This window comes from Lemur catta, chromosome X (assembly GCF_020740605.2).
Source record: "Lemur catta isolate mLemCat1 chromosome X, mLemCat1.pri, whole genome shotgun sequence".
In the NCBI taxonomy this organism is placed as follows: Eukaryota; Metazoa; Chordata; class Mammalia; order Primates; family Lemuridae; genus Lemur; species Lemur catta.
Window position 1 is genome coordinate 4,479,816 of NC_059155.1, and position 16,356 is coordinate 4,496,171.

At 43.5% G+C, this 16,356-nt stretch overlaps 1 protein-coding gene across 1 annotated transcript; it reads right to left on the reverse strand.

Annotated features, from left to right (window-relative positions):
* Positions 1–608: 608 nt before the first annotated feature.
* On the reverse strand, positions 609–15,201 carry LOC123628818 (RING finger protein 212B-like). The gene is made up of 4 exons (XM_045538776.1): positions 15,050–15,201; positions 13,367–13,436; positions 7,289–7,378; positions 609–1,561 (listed from the first exon to the last, which is right to left on the reverse strand). The coding sequence occupies exons 1-4, from the start codon at positions 15,199–15,201 to the stop codon at positions 887–889; spliced, it is 987 nt and encodes a 328-aa protein (XP_045394732.1). The 3' UTR covers positions 609–886.
* Between the last annotated feature and the right edge of the window lie 1,155 nt (positions 15,202–16,356).

Genomic DNA, 16,356 nt, shown 5'->3' on the forward strand with positions numbered 1-16,356 from the left:
AGTAATCTGGAGAATTGGCATCTTTATGATGTTGAGTATTTTCATCCATAAACATAGTATATGCTACTATTACTTAGGTCTCTTTTTACATTTTTTAAAACAATCTCTTAGAACTTTATCTATAAAGATCTTGCATGTGCTCTCATAGATTTGTGTCTAAGCACCTTATAATTTCTGTTGCTATTTGTAAATATTATATTTAAAAAATTATATTTTCTGGCTTGATACAGTGGCTCACTCCTGTAATCCCAGCAGTTTGGGAGGCTGAGGTGGGAGGATCATTTGAGGCCATTTTTTTTTTTTTTTTTTTAAAAGGGCATCTTTATTTTATTATCTGTACACTTTAGTAAGCTGAAAGTCAGTGTCTCCACTTGTTATTTTGACAGAAAGGAAAATCAACATATTTAATAGTAACTAGGCATAGAAGAAACTATAGGCAAATAGAAAAAGTATAATAAATTAGAACAAGAAACAGAGTTGTTGGTTGTTGACATTGGCAATGGGACAATATATCCAAAGCTAAAAAATGAAATCCAGAAATGAAACATAGTTGATGAGTATATTATCCTTCCCCCAACCTCCCCCACTCCCAAGCATGACACCAAGAATTATTTTTACAATCTTTGTTTCAAATTGTAGGAGATGAGGGGAGCTACATGGTGTTTTGGGAAAGATATAAACATCTTCCTGAAGCACTAGCCTTACATAAGACCTGACTACTTCCCTGGGAGGTAATACAGGGTAAATAAACATCCAGAGAGAATAAGGTACAGAGTAAAACCAGGGAATAAAAAGGGGTACATTATTCAAGGCTATCACCCCTGATGGGTACTAGATGCTATAGTCCATCCTTCAGCAGTATGTATAGATCAGACCTTGAAGAGGTCTATCTGGAAGTGGTCCATGCTTCACTCCCCCTGGCTAAGCCCATCTGCCTCTGTTGTTGGTAGAGAGTCTGCAGGACTGGTAGTTGAAAACCAGGAAGACTCTCTGGTGTGGTTCTGCTCTCCCTCTGACCAGAATTGTTGGGGGTGAGGACTCTTGTGTGGCCTGAATCCCCATTTAGGGTTGGTCTGAAAGAAAAAATCCCCTGTCCAGAGGAGGCAGATGAAGATCTATAAGATAGGCTGTGAGTTGAAGCTGGTGAAGGGGTTTCAGTGTAAGAGTTTCTTGGAGTATTCCTTCCCTGCAGGCCTCTGCCTCCCTGTCCCAAGCTACCAAAGCCAGTCATTCTATAAGGGATAGACTCCACTGAGGAGGATCGACTAACCACTTGGCTGCTATGCTGGGAACTGGGTCGTGGGGTAACTGACTGTGATGGGGAAGTAATGCCCACTGGTCGAGGTGTGGTCGATCTGCTTCCTTGGTACCGACTTGGAGATTCCTTTAGGATGGCTAGAAATTTCTTCAGTTCTCCATTCTCCTTCCTTAAGACTGACAACTCTTTGTGCTGGCTGACCAGTGTTTGCTGTGCCTCCTGCATGGCTGCTTCTAACTTTGTAATTCTATGTTTATAAAAGGCGATGAGGAGATTTGTTTGTTTCTTCTGAAAACTCCACACCTACTGACACTCCAGAAAATTATATTTTCTGGCTTGATACAGTGGCTCACTCCTGTAATCCCAGCAGTTTGGGAGGCTGAGGTGGGAGGATCATTTGAGGCCAGAGTGGAGGTCAAGACCAGCCTGGGCAACATAGTGAGACCCCATTTCTACAAAAAATTTTTAAAAATTAGCTGGGTGTGGTGGCACACACCTATAATCCTAGCTGCTCAGGAGGCTGAAGTGGGAGGATCCCTGGACCCCAGGAGTTGGAGGCTGCAGTGAGCTATGGTCACAGAGAATGAACCTGTCTCAAAAAAAATTATATTTTCTAATTGTGTGTTGCCCATTTGCTTTCTAACCCATTGTAATAAGGCTCTTACCCTACTATTCTGCTGAAATTATTTTCATTTATAGCTCCCAACTAAAAAAAGTTAAACAGACAAGGCTTAATTTTTGTAATACTTTATATTCTTGACCACTTCCTCATTCTTGAAACACCTGTTTCCTCAGTTTTATCCATGAAACCATGTTCCCAGTTTTCCTCCAACATTTTGTCAGTTTCTTTTATAAGTTCTTACACTTCTTTCTAAATATTTGTTTCTCAGTTTTTGACTCTCTTTTCCCTGATCATGGGAAATCTCCCATGACATCACCCACTATCTATGCAGTGAATGCATATAAAACTCCATCCCAAACCTCTGTCCTGAGATCCAGACCTATAGAGCCAATCACCTACTAGATGTGTTATAGGCTTCCTAAACTCAACATACCCAAAATGGAACTCAACATTTTCACCTCTCAATCACCTTTATTCTTGTGTTCTCAATATCAGTGAATGATTCCTCCATCCACTCAGGGGCTCAAGTGAGAAACTTGATAGCCACCCCTTACTTCTCCATCCCTGTCACTTTATCACCTGCTCTGTGGATTTTACTTTAACATGGCAGTCAGAGAGAACCTCCCAAAATGAAACATGACAATATCACTCTCCTGATTAAAACTCTTCAAAGTTCACTATAACCTGACTTTCAAGGCCTTTCATGTTTTAGCCTTGCTAATGTTAACATGGCCCTCCCAGCTTGGCCCTTATCTTACTTTCCAGCCTCATCTCAGCCCATATCTAATTCTCTCTCTCTCTCTTTTTTTTGAGACAGAGTCTCACTCTGTCACCCCAGGTAAAGTGCAGTGGGGTCATCACAGCTCACTGCGACCTCAAACTCCTGGGCTCAAGCTCTACTTCTCTTATATTTCCTGTCATGGTTAATGCCACTTCACCTCAGTTACCTAGGTCAGTGACTCAGGATTGATCCTTGATTTCTAACTTTTTATATAGCTAATTGGTCATCAAGTCCTATGTATTCTTTATCCTAACATCTCTCATGTCTATCCATCTCTTTCCACATGTAATGCCAATACCCTTTTGTGCTCTTGACTCCATGCACACGATAGACTACTTGCAGTCCCTAAAAGCACCACACCATTTCATATCTTTATGTTTCTGCACATAGTTTGCCTTCCACTCTTCCATAATGCTCTTCTTTCTTCCTTCTTGACTTAGCTGCAAGGTAAATGCTTCTTCAATCTTCAAGACTCAGCTTAAGCATCCCCTCTTCTAGGAAGATGGTCCTGACTCTCTCAGGTAGAGTTGTTAGACTTGGAACAACTTGAGAGCCAGGGTTGTGTCTTAGTCACCTCGATATCCCTAGATCTTACACAGTGCTTGATACATAGTAGATACTCAAAATTTTGGAAGATTTGAGTGATCGGTGTTTCTCTTGCACATACTGTAAGCTCCTCCAAACTGACTTCTTGACCTTCCCTGAATACACAATGGACTTTCCCACCATGTTAATTCTATTGTACCACTTGCTTGCCTTCTTCCATTGGCAGTGGCCCAGTAAGCTTGGTTAATCTTCATATTACAACCTCTTTAAAACAAGTTTTATCATGTGCATGGCAGATAATTAGAGGGAGCAAGGTCATGGTGTCTGCAAGCAGATAAGAGTAATATAAATGTCTCAACACCTTCTTGCTCCTGTACTGACTTTTTCATTCATCCACTCATCTATCCACCTATCCCCTCAACAGATATTTGAGGTGATTCCTGAAAGAAGAAAACTATTTCCTAGTTTACTAGAGGCTCCTCTCAGACTATACTGAAATTCACGAAGATGGGAATCTCAAACTGCCTAATCTCCTCAGAGATCCTGACTTCATCCTTCTTGAGGTGATCATGCACCAGGGCCAACCAAAGTAACAATTCACAGGTAGATATTTCACATCAAGGATCTTCCAGATTCTGGCCTCTAACTGAACACCATTGTTTCAAATGGCCATAGAATAAAAAATACCTTTGCTGAAGTAGAAGGTGATCAATGAGATGATGTAGAAAGGACACTGAATCAGTGATCAGAGAATTCAGGGAAAATAGTAGGGGCCTACACAGCCTAGTTCATAGGACATCATAAAGGGGCAGTGAGAGAAGAGATAGGAGCTTGCCTTGCATTTCGTTATCTGGAAACTGATCTTATCCTCCCAACTAGAGGGCAAGCTCTTTAACTTCAGGGACTGTTATTTTCATTCATTCATCACATCAGTCAATAAGTATTTATCAAGTGACCAGTATATGCCAGGCACTAAGCTAGGTGTTGGGGATATACCAGTGACCAAGACACACAAAAACCCTTACTCTCATGGGGCTCACAATTCAGAAAGGTAGGCAGTAAAGAAGTAACTGTGAAAACTTATGAGAGTTGTGGAGAGAGGAGCACAGGATGTTATGGAAGTACAAAGAAGGGACCGGAGGCACAGTGGTGAGGACAACTGCCCTGATGTTCTCCCAGCCCCGCTCAGCTGAAGGCAGGGTATCCTGTTCTGAAAACATCCCCACCAGAGAGGCTTAGGTTGTCTCCACATAACCTTCTCTGTGAACTTCACATGGACGTGCATGAGATACCAATAGCAGTCATTGTGAGCTGCAAACCCAAACGTATAAACCAAGCTTTATTGTTTAATAGACATTTATGGAGTTCCCTTCTTGTACCACGCAGTATTCTAGATGAATAAGAAATGGCTTCTACCCAACAGAGCTTACAACCTTGTGGATCTTTCGTGGGTTATTTTAAGTACTGACACAAGAGAGAGATACAATGAAGTGTTAACAACTGTGGTTGCTGTTGAGAGGTGGAACTATAGCTTTTTTGTCCTATGTTTCTTTGTTTTTCAAATGTTCTATGATGAGCATAGGTTACTTTTACAATGGAAAATCTGTATTAAATTTTTTAAAAAGTGGAAAAAAGTGACCCATACATTTTGCAGTTATACACCAAAATAGGTCATTTTTCAAACTGATCTTAGAAGCTTGACTTGTAGCCTGAGCCAGTGCCATTCACAAATTCCCAGTTTCCAGCCTGTGGCTTTAGTTACCATGGAAAAGTAAAGTCAATTAGAAATACACCTTTAAAACTGTATGGAAATATGGACTCCTGTGTATTACTCATGAAAAATCAAATTTCAGAGAAATGGTATAAAAAAACACCCAGCTATTGAACACACACGATGAATATTTTGTCTCTTTTCTACTAACAGGAAAATAATTAGAAGAAAGGCAATAATTATAATTAGTTTAGAAAGGGAGATTAGAGAGAATAAAAGAGGAAAGATGAAAAAAATATTGCATAGAAGAAGCAAAGATCACCAAAGAAAAGGAAAATAAATAAAAGGGAAAAGCAAGGAGAGGAGGGGAAGAGTGGGCCAAGAGATGTTCACATGTAGAAGTAGACATGAGCAAGGGTTGCAACAGGCCTGGTAGGACCCTGGAGGACTGACAGTGGTGCCAGAGAGCATGTGCAATGCAAAAGCAAGTGGGTAAATGGCAGTTGGCTAGTTTTAGAGTTTGGAAGGAATTCAAGAAAGATCAAGAGCTTAAAGCAAAATATATGGGGGCTCCAAGGCAATTTGTTGAAGCATGGAGGTCCAGCAAGGAAAGGACACTGAGCCCTATGCCTGTCACCTGGGGTAACAGAGGACCTGCTGGGTGTGCAGATGGGTCACTTACTTGCCATGGAGTCCAAGGCTGAGAAGTGCAAGCCATTGTGCAGGGCACAAAGGGAAAGGCTGCACATTGAGATAAGGTCCAGGAGTTGCAAAGTAGGTTCACACCCACTAGATCTGTAGCTTGTTAGACCCTTCTAATTATCCATGAGTGTTTAAAATACTATCTACCCCTGTTTTTACAGGTGGACAAACTGAGGCAAACTGAGAGCACTTACATGGCTGCCCCAAGGTAATATGAGGTCTAGGCTAGACTAAAATACACTCTTCCCCTGCACCCTCATTTATCTCAAAATGAGTTGACCCTGAGAAGGGCTGTAGCTGTATTCATGTAATTCCACATTCATCACAGCACAGCAGCTGTCTTCACTCCATGCCTCCCCCCCCAGCTCCACAAACACACACACGCACACTAAGGGAGAACTGACCCAGATCCAGCTCGGAGCTCTCCTAGGCCCTAGATAGAACTGAGGTCCCAGAGTTGATGAGTGTCCTTCAGATAGAAAGCACAATGCCCCAGGGATTGAAGGAGCTCAGGAGGCATCTATTGAAGAAAAAACAGGACTGCTCTGAGCACCCCACCTTGGGAATAACAGTGGGAACGGGAACATAAGGCACATTTGGGGACCTGAGGACCTGGTCAGATCAGAGAGATGTGGGGCTGGATGTGAAAACATCTCCTCAGTGTTTACTTAGGGAAGGGAAGCACTGATCACAGGCTTGAGACTTTCACCAGTTTGTAGCCCTCTGCCCCCAAAAAAGTCTTGTCCAGAAGTACAGGCTGCAGAAATGTCACATGCAAGGTAAATGGGAGGAGAGGGGTCTGGGACCAGTTTTTATCCAGTGAGTGTCCACTGTCTGAGCCTACAAAGAGTCAAAACATATTGGATGAAGAGCTTTGGGGTGAAGAAAGCAAACTCTTTTCTTATCTTTGCCTCAAAAACATTTGTGCAGTAGCTCTGCCTCAACAGGTCTTCCCTGCCATGCTCTTCCCTGGGGAAGCAGCAGAGTAGGGTGAGAAGGCCCCTGCCAGGGCCCTGAAGTCCAATCCCAGCCTGGTACTGAGCCCTTGGGGGAGGCTGTCTGTGGCCTGACACCTCGGAACTTCCCTGTCCTTGTCTTTCAGATGGAGCAATCAGGTCCTACCTATTAGCCTACCTACTAGGGTTATTATAAGAATGGAAGAAAAGGTGTTGATGCCCCTTAGGCTGAGAGACTGTTAGGGCAGTTGTGAGTGGAGGGGCTGCTTAGGTCTCCTGGCTTCAAGGAGACCAGGAAAGTGAGGCCCAGGGAGGGAGGCACTTGCCTAAGGGCACCAAAGGAGTCATGGATTTCCAACATCTGGAAAGATCCCTGGGCTCAGAAGGCCTCTGAGCAGCACTGACACTGTATATGGTTAGGGCCCAGCTGGGAGGCTGGGATGTTGCCCGGGGCAGCTGCTCACAAGAAATAAAGGGCCTGTGCCAATACTCTTCCTTTCCTTGCCAGGGAAGGAAATGAGAGAACTGAGCTTCGTTTACTTATTTCAGGTTCCAAAACTTTCAACGGTATTTAGGCAGTAAAGGGGCAGCTAATTTTTTTTTTAATTGAAGGAAAGAAAACAAAAATGTTCAGGACATGGCCAAGTATGCACCTTATTCCCTCCGGACACATAGCCTTCACTCCATGTCCTTAATCAAGGGGAGAAGATACCTCCACAATGACAGCGTCCAGACATGTCCGGTGGCAGACCACAGGCAAAAACCACTCGGCTGCAAAGCCCTTATTTCCCATGTCTCTGCCCTAAAAGGGGAATGTCACCATGTCATACAGAGACCCTCTTTGTGAGGGTCATAACTCTATTTGTCCCCTGGATACTATTGGATTTTAGTCCCAATTACCCTAAGCGTATATTCACCAGTTATTTTATTTAAGAAATAAAGGGACAAGCTAGCTATGGAACAATTAAGACAATAATTGCTTTTAACATTTCAATCTGTACAACTTCCTCAATTTGTGCCTCTGATCTCAAAGCTTCTTGTGCCCGAGCATCCTGCTCTCAGAAAGATTCCCACAGCTCCTTCTGAGGCCTGTGTCACCTGCCCGCACCTGCTTCCAGCTCTGCTACCCTTGCACTTGGGCTCTCTTGGTCCCTAACTTAGGTGGTGGCAGCAGCATTGTCCCCACTTTTAAACATTCAAGGCTCTTGCACATGTTAGTCCATGTGACCTCTCAACAGCTCTGGGTTGGTGGCAGAGCAAGATCCATGAGCCCCTGTTCACAGAAGGAAATTAAGACTTAGAAAGGTGCAACAGCACCAAAAGCACACACCAAGAGGTGCTAAAAGTGATGGAGGAGTGATGTGAACGCCAGGACCTCTCCCTCCTAGCTGCATCCTGCACCCTTTGGAATGCTGGGGTCACCTGGAGATTCCAAAAGGACTTGTCCTTTTTTGTTGTTGTTGCTGTGATCAAGCCTTCCTTGGAATCACAGTATGTAAGTGCTATATGATAAAAATAATACCTTGATATTTGTACATCTGTGTTCTTAGCAGCATATTCACAACAGTGCAAAGGTGGAAGCAGCCCAAGTGTCCATCCATGAATGAATGGGTAATCAAAATGTGGTCTATCCAGACAATGGAATATTATTTGGCCTTAAAAAGGAAGAAAATTTTGAGACATGCTCCAGTATGGATGATCGTTGAGGACATGCTCAGTGAAATGGGTCAGGCTCAAAAGAACAAATCCTGTATGATTCCACTTCTATGAGGTCCCTAGAATAGTCAAACTCATAGAGACAGATAGTAGAATGGTGGGTGCCAGGGGCTGGGGGCAGAGGGAATGGGAGTTAGTGGTTAATAGTTACAGAGTTTCAATTTGGAGAAGATGGTGGTGATAGCTGCACAACAATGTGAATGTTCTTAATGCCACTCAACTGTACATTCAAAAATGGTTGACATCGTAAATTTTATCTTAAGTGTATTTTACCACATTTAAATATATATATATGTATGTATATATATATATATATATATACACACACACATATATATAATGAGATACCTTGAGTGTCCACATCCCTCCTCTCTTTGTCTCATTATATCACACTCTGGTTGAAACCTTTGGTGCCCACACACTGCATGGACCTTATGGTCCACATCTCTGAGCTCAGTTAGCAGACCTACCCACCTCTCTTCTTTTGTGCATATGACACTCCAGCCATTCTGATTTTTCTAGTCTCTTGCCTGGAGAGAAAAGGTTTAGGTACCAGTGTACTGGGAGCCAAGAGTGGTGAAGGTGGTGGGGTTCTCTGCTTTCAGCATTTGGACCACATACATTCACACCATTCCCTGTTTGGGTAGAAGTTACTGTCCTCAACTATTCCTGGTGTCCCCCAGTCTGGAAATGCTCTGTTTAATCCCCTCCAGAGAAAAACATCCCCATATCCTGGTTCTAGAGTACCTGGAGCTGCCTGTTTTTGAGCTCATGGAAGATTCTGTGGTGTAGATCAGGTTGTTTCTCAGCTGTCCCCACGGCCAACCTGGACTCTCCTTCCTTGAGTCCACTAAGTCAGCTACATCAGGCCATTTCTCAGATTCTAAAACGCTGCTATGCTTATCTCCCCTTCCATTCTTTGTGCCACTGTGATACTATGTTTTAAAAGATAGAGGCACTCCTTGACTTTTACTGGAGTTATCTAGATAAACCCACTGTAAGTGGAGAAGCATACGGAATCTGCTTTAGTACCATTCTAAAGTCAAAAAATCATAAATTGAACCATTGTAAGTTGGGGACTGCCTAAAATCCTTTACCTCACTTTTGAGAGGGAGTGAAATTAGATGCACACGGTCATTCCACCAACTGTACCTGAACTTTGAGCCCAATCTTTTTGGCACCAGGGACTGGTTTCATGTGGTTTCATGGAAGACAATTTTTCCACAGACTGACGGGGTGTGGAGGGAAGGCAAGTGATGGGGAGCAGCTGTAAATACAGACGAAGCTTTGCTTGCTCACTGACCCGCTGCTCACTCCCTGCTGTGTGGCCTGGTTTCTAACAGGTCTGCAGCCTAGGGGTTGGGGTCCATAGTCTAATATAACTAGTAGAAGCAAGCCAGGAGAAGCCAGGAGGAAAGCACTGCAGACAGAGGGGGCAGCATCAGAGATCTTCCAGCTACAAAACAGGGTGGTGTGCACAGGAAACCTAGGTCTTGGAGTCTCAAAGTTGGTCATGAGGGGCTTGGGAAGCTGCGGTGTTGGCTGGTAGGGACGTGCACTACACTCTGCAGCACATGCTCTCACTGCTGTCGTGGGTGTGGCTGGCGCTCTTGGCAGAACAGTACTAGCTTGGCCATCAGTTTGCAGAGCACGTGCTTCTGGTTGCTTTGACTGGCCCTGCTGAATTAATGAAGCAATGAGATGACTCCTTCACTTACTTGAAATTTGACATTTAAAAGTTTTTTTCTAATAATGTCTCCATTTAGGATTTCTTTGATGAACAAATAGACACAAAATAATTTAAATGGCTGTCAAAGGCACCAAGAAAGATACATATGTCATGCCTTGTCCCCACCGCTCCTGCCTCCTTTTGCCATGATGTAAGTATAAAATGCAACTGCTGGGCATCAGCAGCAGTCATCTGAAAAGGCCCATTCAATTCCTTTTTATCTCCTGAGTCTTGTGGCTTTAACTAGCATAACACAACCTAACCTAACCTAACATAAAACAGAATTTCAGACGTGACCAACACAAAGTTCAACCATCTAATGGCAGAATCAGTAGAAAAAATCATCTGCTTTAGAGGACTACTTTGGTTGCAGGGTTGCGACTAAGGTGAGTTGAGTGAAGCACTTGCCTTGCGCATAACATTTAAGGGGGTAATCAAGATAAACAATATTTCAATGCAATATTTTAAAAAATTCATATTGACAAACTATATCCATAAACGAGCCACTTGTTTTAGTAAATGAAGTTTTATCAGACACAGGGCCAGGATTATGGAGAGATGAGTAAGGCACGGTTGTGCAAGTGCAGGGTTGAATCCTGTCTATATTTTAAATATTAATATTTTCACTGGGTGTGGTGGCTCACACCTATAATCCTAGTACTTTGGGAGGCCAAGGTGGGAGGATCGCTTGAGGCCAGGAGTTCAAGACCAGCTTGGGCAACATATTAAGACTCCATCTCTACCAAAAATTGTTTTAAAAAATTAGCCAGGCATGGTGGTGCACACCTGTATTCCCAGCTACTTGGGAGGCTGAGGCAGGAGGATCACTTGAGCCCAGGAGTTCAAGGCTGCAGTGAGCTATGATTGTGCCATTGCACTACAGACTGAGTGATAGAGCAAGACCTGGTCTCTTAAAAAAAATGATATTTTGCTCATCATGCATTTTTAGCATTAGTTTTGATTTTTAAAATATTACATTAAAATATAATTTGTCTTGATTACTGAGGTTTTGGATGCCCCCTTAAATTTTGCACTCCAAGAGAGTGCCTCACCTACCCCACCCTTGTCCTGGCCCTGCTTGATTTAACCAAACTGAAAGCTATTCTCCCCTAGCTGCTTCCATGCTTCACCCTGGGGCCCTCCCTCCTCAGTTAAATTCAAAGGCACAAATTAATCCCCTCTCAGAAACAGCTAAGGGGATAAGAGTATCAGATTATGAATCTTGTCTGCATATGGGACTCTTAATATCCATCAACCTTTCCTTTTTCCTTTAATATAGCCAAGTATCAAATGAAGTTAAAATTTGGACCTTCAAACCAATAAATACAATGATCAAAGTCTAATTGAATTATGACATACACATTAAATCCAATTTGAGAGATGGACAAATAGGACAATTTGGATGGAACATGCATATATACAGATGTGTCCCCAACTATGCTTTTTGGCACAAACCAGCTTAGACTCAGATGAAATCCCATCTCTATGTAAAACTTTTTGAATTTATGGTATTTGATTATTTTCTAAAGATTGAGCCTCTTTAAAGTATGGTTGTAGCAATCGAAGCCTACTTTCAACTCCACACAGCTCAATTTTCATTAACCCATATTGTATAAGACAAGATTTTGGGATTACAGGTAAGTGCAGAGTTCACAACCTCTGTCTGAGAACACAGGCATAACTGAGATGGGGGCAGAGGAGCATCCTGTATATGGAAGAGCTGAGCTGGGTCTCCTAAGCCATCCAGAGATACCTTTAAAGTGTAAAGATGATAATATTTGCAATGATGCGCATACATCCTTTTCAGAATGTGTGCAATTGCTTTCTCAGTTCCAGCAATTTCCTTAGTGCCATTGTATTTTACTAAGTAAATGAGCATTTTTTAATAAAAAGTAATTTGTCTAATCAGCAGGGTTGGCTGGGCACAGTGGAAACACAGAGTGTGATTAAAATTACACTAGCAGTATAAAACATAGCAATTGAGTCATTGGCAGCCCCCTCCCATAACCTCATTTAAGTCTTTGTTCTTCTTCAGAATGAAGCTCTAACTGCAAACTGCATACAGCAACATCAGGCATTGTTATGCCTGGTGATGGCTCCCAGCCAGGGCCAGCAGGGCTCACTGGAGCTTCAGGCCTCAGGGAAGAGGGCCAGCCCCAGAAGCAGTTAGGAAGGTGGAACATGGTACCAGGAAAATATCAAGCCATTCCACCCTGGGGAGTTAGATCCCAAGCAGTGTCCATACTGCCAAGTAGGCATGGCCCAGGCACAAGAAATTTAGGAACCAGAAAGTCCCAAGATGAATTGACCAGATTTTCTTTAACAGACATGTTTGAAGCTAAGATCTATGGAGAGGGTTGATGGGGAGAGGAAGAGAATAGATTAGGATTTGATATTTATCTCCTGAAACATCTACTTTGATTTTTAGAGGATGCCAAAAGCAAAATTAAATTGCCAGGTACCTAGTCAGACATAGAAGTCTATCTGTTAGTTGGTAAGTGCAGTGAAAGAGTTTAGGATAATCAAAGTATGATTCATTTTGGACTAGCCAGATAAGATACATCTGATCAATTTGTCAGCAGGTACAAGGGACTCAACTATTATGTTGGCTTGAAGGAAGGACTCATGGGGGAACGCCTGGCCACAGCATGGCATGGCTCCTGTCTTAGAGGAACTGGGCTGCATTCCGAGGCAGGCCCTTGACCCTGGACACAAATTCAGTTGTGATGATTGGAACATGAAGGGGCATGAGATGGGAGGGAGCTGGAGGAGGAACAAGGAGAATGTGGGGTTGCAGTCCAGCTGCTGCTGTCCCTCCTGCCTCAGGACGCAGGTGTCCCATTGCCAGGTATGTGCCCAGGTGGGCCGAGCTCTGGACAGTGCACAGCTGCTGAGGCTGCCAGTCAGGCACCTACCCCTGTTGTTAATTTCCTAGGGCAGCAGTAACAAAATGCCACAAACTTGGTGGCTTAAAATGATAGAACTTTATTCTTTCACGGCTCTGGAGGTTTGGAGTCTGAAATCAAGGTGTTGGCAGGGCCACATTCCCTCTGAAGGCTCTAGGTGAGAACCCTTCCTTGCATCTTCCAGCTTTTGGTGACTGAAAGTATTCCTTGGCTTGTGGCTGCTTCACCCCAATCTCTGCCTCCATTTTTACATCGCATTCTCCCCACTGTGTATATCTTCTCCTCTTCCGTCTCTTCTAAGGACATCCTAAACCCAGGATGATCTCCATATTGTGAGATCCTTAATTTAATTACATCTGCAAAGACCTTTTTTCCAAATAAGTTCCCTTCCACAGGTTCCAGAGGGACATATCTTTTGGAAGGACACCATTCAACTCACTATGCCCTGGATTTTGAGTCTCTCTGTCGTCCCACATTCCTCTGTGTGGAGAATACTTGAATTGGCATGGCTATTGGTATTCAGAGTGTTCAAAAGGCTTATGGAGAACCAGTGGTACCATCCAGTGGGCTGTGTTGTGCAAAGAGGTCAAGGCTGCAAGACAACTGGCCTTTAGGTGCAGATAGGTGAGTTTGCCTTCCTTCCACCGGCCTTTATTTCTGAGTTTTCCCACCTTTAGTCCTCTTTCCAAGAAGCAGCAGACCTTGTCCTGGGAAATTAGTTGAAGGAGATGGACCCCCACAGAGTAGTGCATACGCCTGTGGGTAGTCTCCTAGTTCTTCAGCTTTGTTCATGGAAATGGGAGTGGAAGGAGTGGAATAAAGGGAGGGAGGAAGGCAAATTGGAAGAGAGGCAGGCTTTCCATCTCTCCTGCCAACCTTCACCCTCAACTTCCCTCCTAGTGTGGGCCCACCCTGGACCACAGTTCTGATAGTCTCACAATGCTACCACTGGAATCTTTGCTATAACCTATATTAATCATGATGAATACTTTTCAAAATGGCTTTACAATCTTCAGGAAGAAGAACTTTTTCCTCTATTCATAACTAAATGAGTCTTTTCTTGTGGAGGGGGCATTCAGCTGCATACCTTCGTTTCTGTTCCTTTTAAATTAGAGGGAACATGGGGTGGAAAGAGCTCTGGCTTGAGAGTCAACAGATATGGATCCTAGTCTCAGCTGGGTCACTACCAAGGTATGTGACCTTGACCAAGTGCTTTTCCCTCTCTGGGCTCCAGTTTCTTCAACTGTAAAATGAAAGATTGATGGGGCAATGTGTTCTCTGAGGACCCTTCCACAAATGAGGCTCTTTACCTCTCCACTGGTGACACTCCTGGGGAACTGCTTTGCACAGGTGAATGCCAAGCTGAATTTCAATGTCTCCTACACTGGAAATCGCTAATGGTCCACTCCCCTGCTCTAGTCCCCAGATGGAGCAGCACTCACTTGAGATAATTAGTCTCTCTAGTGGGCCTGCCTTGACTCACATCTCAGCCCCAGGACTCCAATGGTCTTGTTTCCTAACACACCTGGATCCAATGGTTGGACATTTCCTCTGAGAGAGGAAGAGGTGACATTGAGGCCAGAAGAGACATGGACATGACCCCAGTGGCCCTCCCGACATCCCAGCCCTTCCTACACACTCACGCACAACACCCTTGTCTTTCTGGAGCCAGCTCTCTGAATTTGACTCATCTCCTTTCAAATAAATAGATGTTTTCCTGAGGCTCATTTATTATGAAGTGTTCTTTCCAAATTGAAGTTAGTAATATATGCTCACCAAAGAGGGAAACAAGATTTATCTTTCACGAATTCCTACAAATTACATCAACCAACACAGATGAAAGAGAATAAAGATTCTGTCGATATTTCCTGTATAAGAAAAACATGAAATATCTCTCTTCAGAGCTGCCTTTATAGTCCCCTTCCTACAGGCCTTTGCATGTGGAGGGTGCACTTACTCCTACAAATTCAGAGGGCTCCAGGATGAGCAGAAAGTGGCATCAAGCTTGCACATCCACCCCCCATCAATGACAGGCTTCATGACCTTGGGCAAGTCATTTCCCATCTATGAGTTTCAGTTCTCTTCTCTAAAGATGGGGTCATGGCATGCCTGGCCTGGCTACCTGCTCCATTCACAGGGTAATTCAGAGGGTGTAGCCACCATTAGGAAATCATTGCCCATTGCCAACTGTTCATCACTGCCCACATTACCCTGTGATCTTCGAAAGTAGGGCACTTGACAGGGTCTCTGAAGCACATGACCCAGGGTCAGCATTCACGTGGAATAGTGTATCAACAGTGCAGAGCTGTGGCCCTGGGAGGAGGACTAGCCTATATCACAGTCTGATGTGGGCAGAGCTGCTTCTGGGGCTCCTTGATGTGTGGAGGAAGAAACAATTTGGCCTATGGGGGCTGTAACTGACTCTCATGCTTGGATAGCATTTGGTAGTCTATTAAGGGGTTTCAAATCAATTATTTTATCCATCCAGCCATCCTGTGAGGCAGAGCTTATTATCTTCATTTTCTACAAAAGGAAAGTAAGGATCAGAGAGGTTGGCTGACTTTCCTAAAGCCCACAGCTCATAAGGGATGGGCCTGGACTTTACACCCAAGGGTTCAGGCTTCTGGAAGCTCTTCCCACAATCCAGACAAGCGTTGAGTTTGGGGATATCAAGGACAGAGATATGGACAATGAAGTTTTTACACATAAGTGAAAAGGAAAATTCATCCATATGTGTATTCATGTATTTATTCATCTAATATTTATTCAGCAAATATTAACTAGAGGCTTCTGTTGTACCAGGTGGGGCACTGGGCTCTTCATTTAAAATGTCAGTCAATCAAGTAAGATGTCAGATTTGATTTTTCTTAGTCACAGATATAAACTTGTAGTCAGAGGATCAGGACTTTGAGGATGATTTCAACATCAGTCTGCAAGGGAAGGATTTTCTTGTAATTTTTCATCCTCTTTTCTTTTCAAACTGGAGAGGCTGTCTGCATAGTGGTTAAGAGTACAGATCACAGACTCTGGACCTAAATTGTCTGGGTTCAAATCTCAACTCCACTATTTCCCAGCTGTGTGGGTCCTATCAGCTGCCAGCAGCTCCCAAACCTCTGAATGCCTCAAACCCAGAGGCTCAGGGCATTTCTATCCCAAAATCCAATCTTTTGCCCCGAGCACCATCTCTGATCCAAGTGACAGAGGCAGGGGAGGTGGATAGACCAGTGGTTCCCAAAATTGGTTGCATGTCAGAATCACCAGGAGCACATGCACAAAAATGCAGATAACTGAGCAAACCCTAGCCTCTACTGAATCCAACTTTCTGGGGCATGCCCAGAGACCAGTATTTTTTTCTCTGTATTATTTCTCTTTTTAAAAAACATTTTTAATTGATACATAGTAGATAGAAATAGTTTTGGGATACATGTG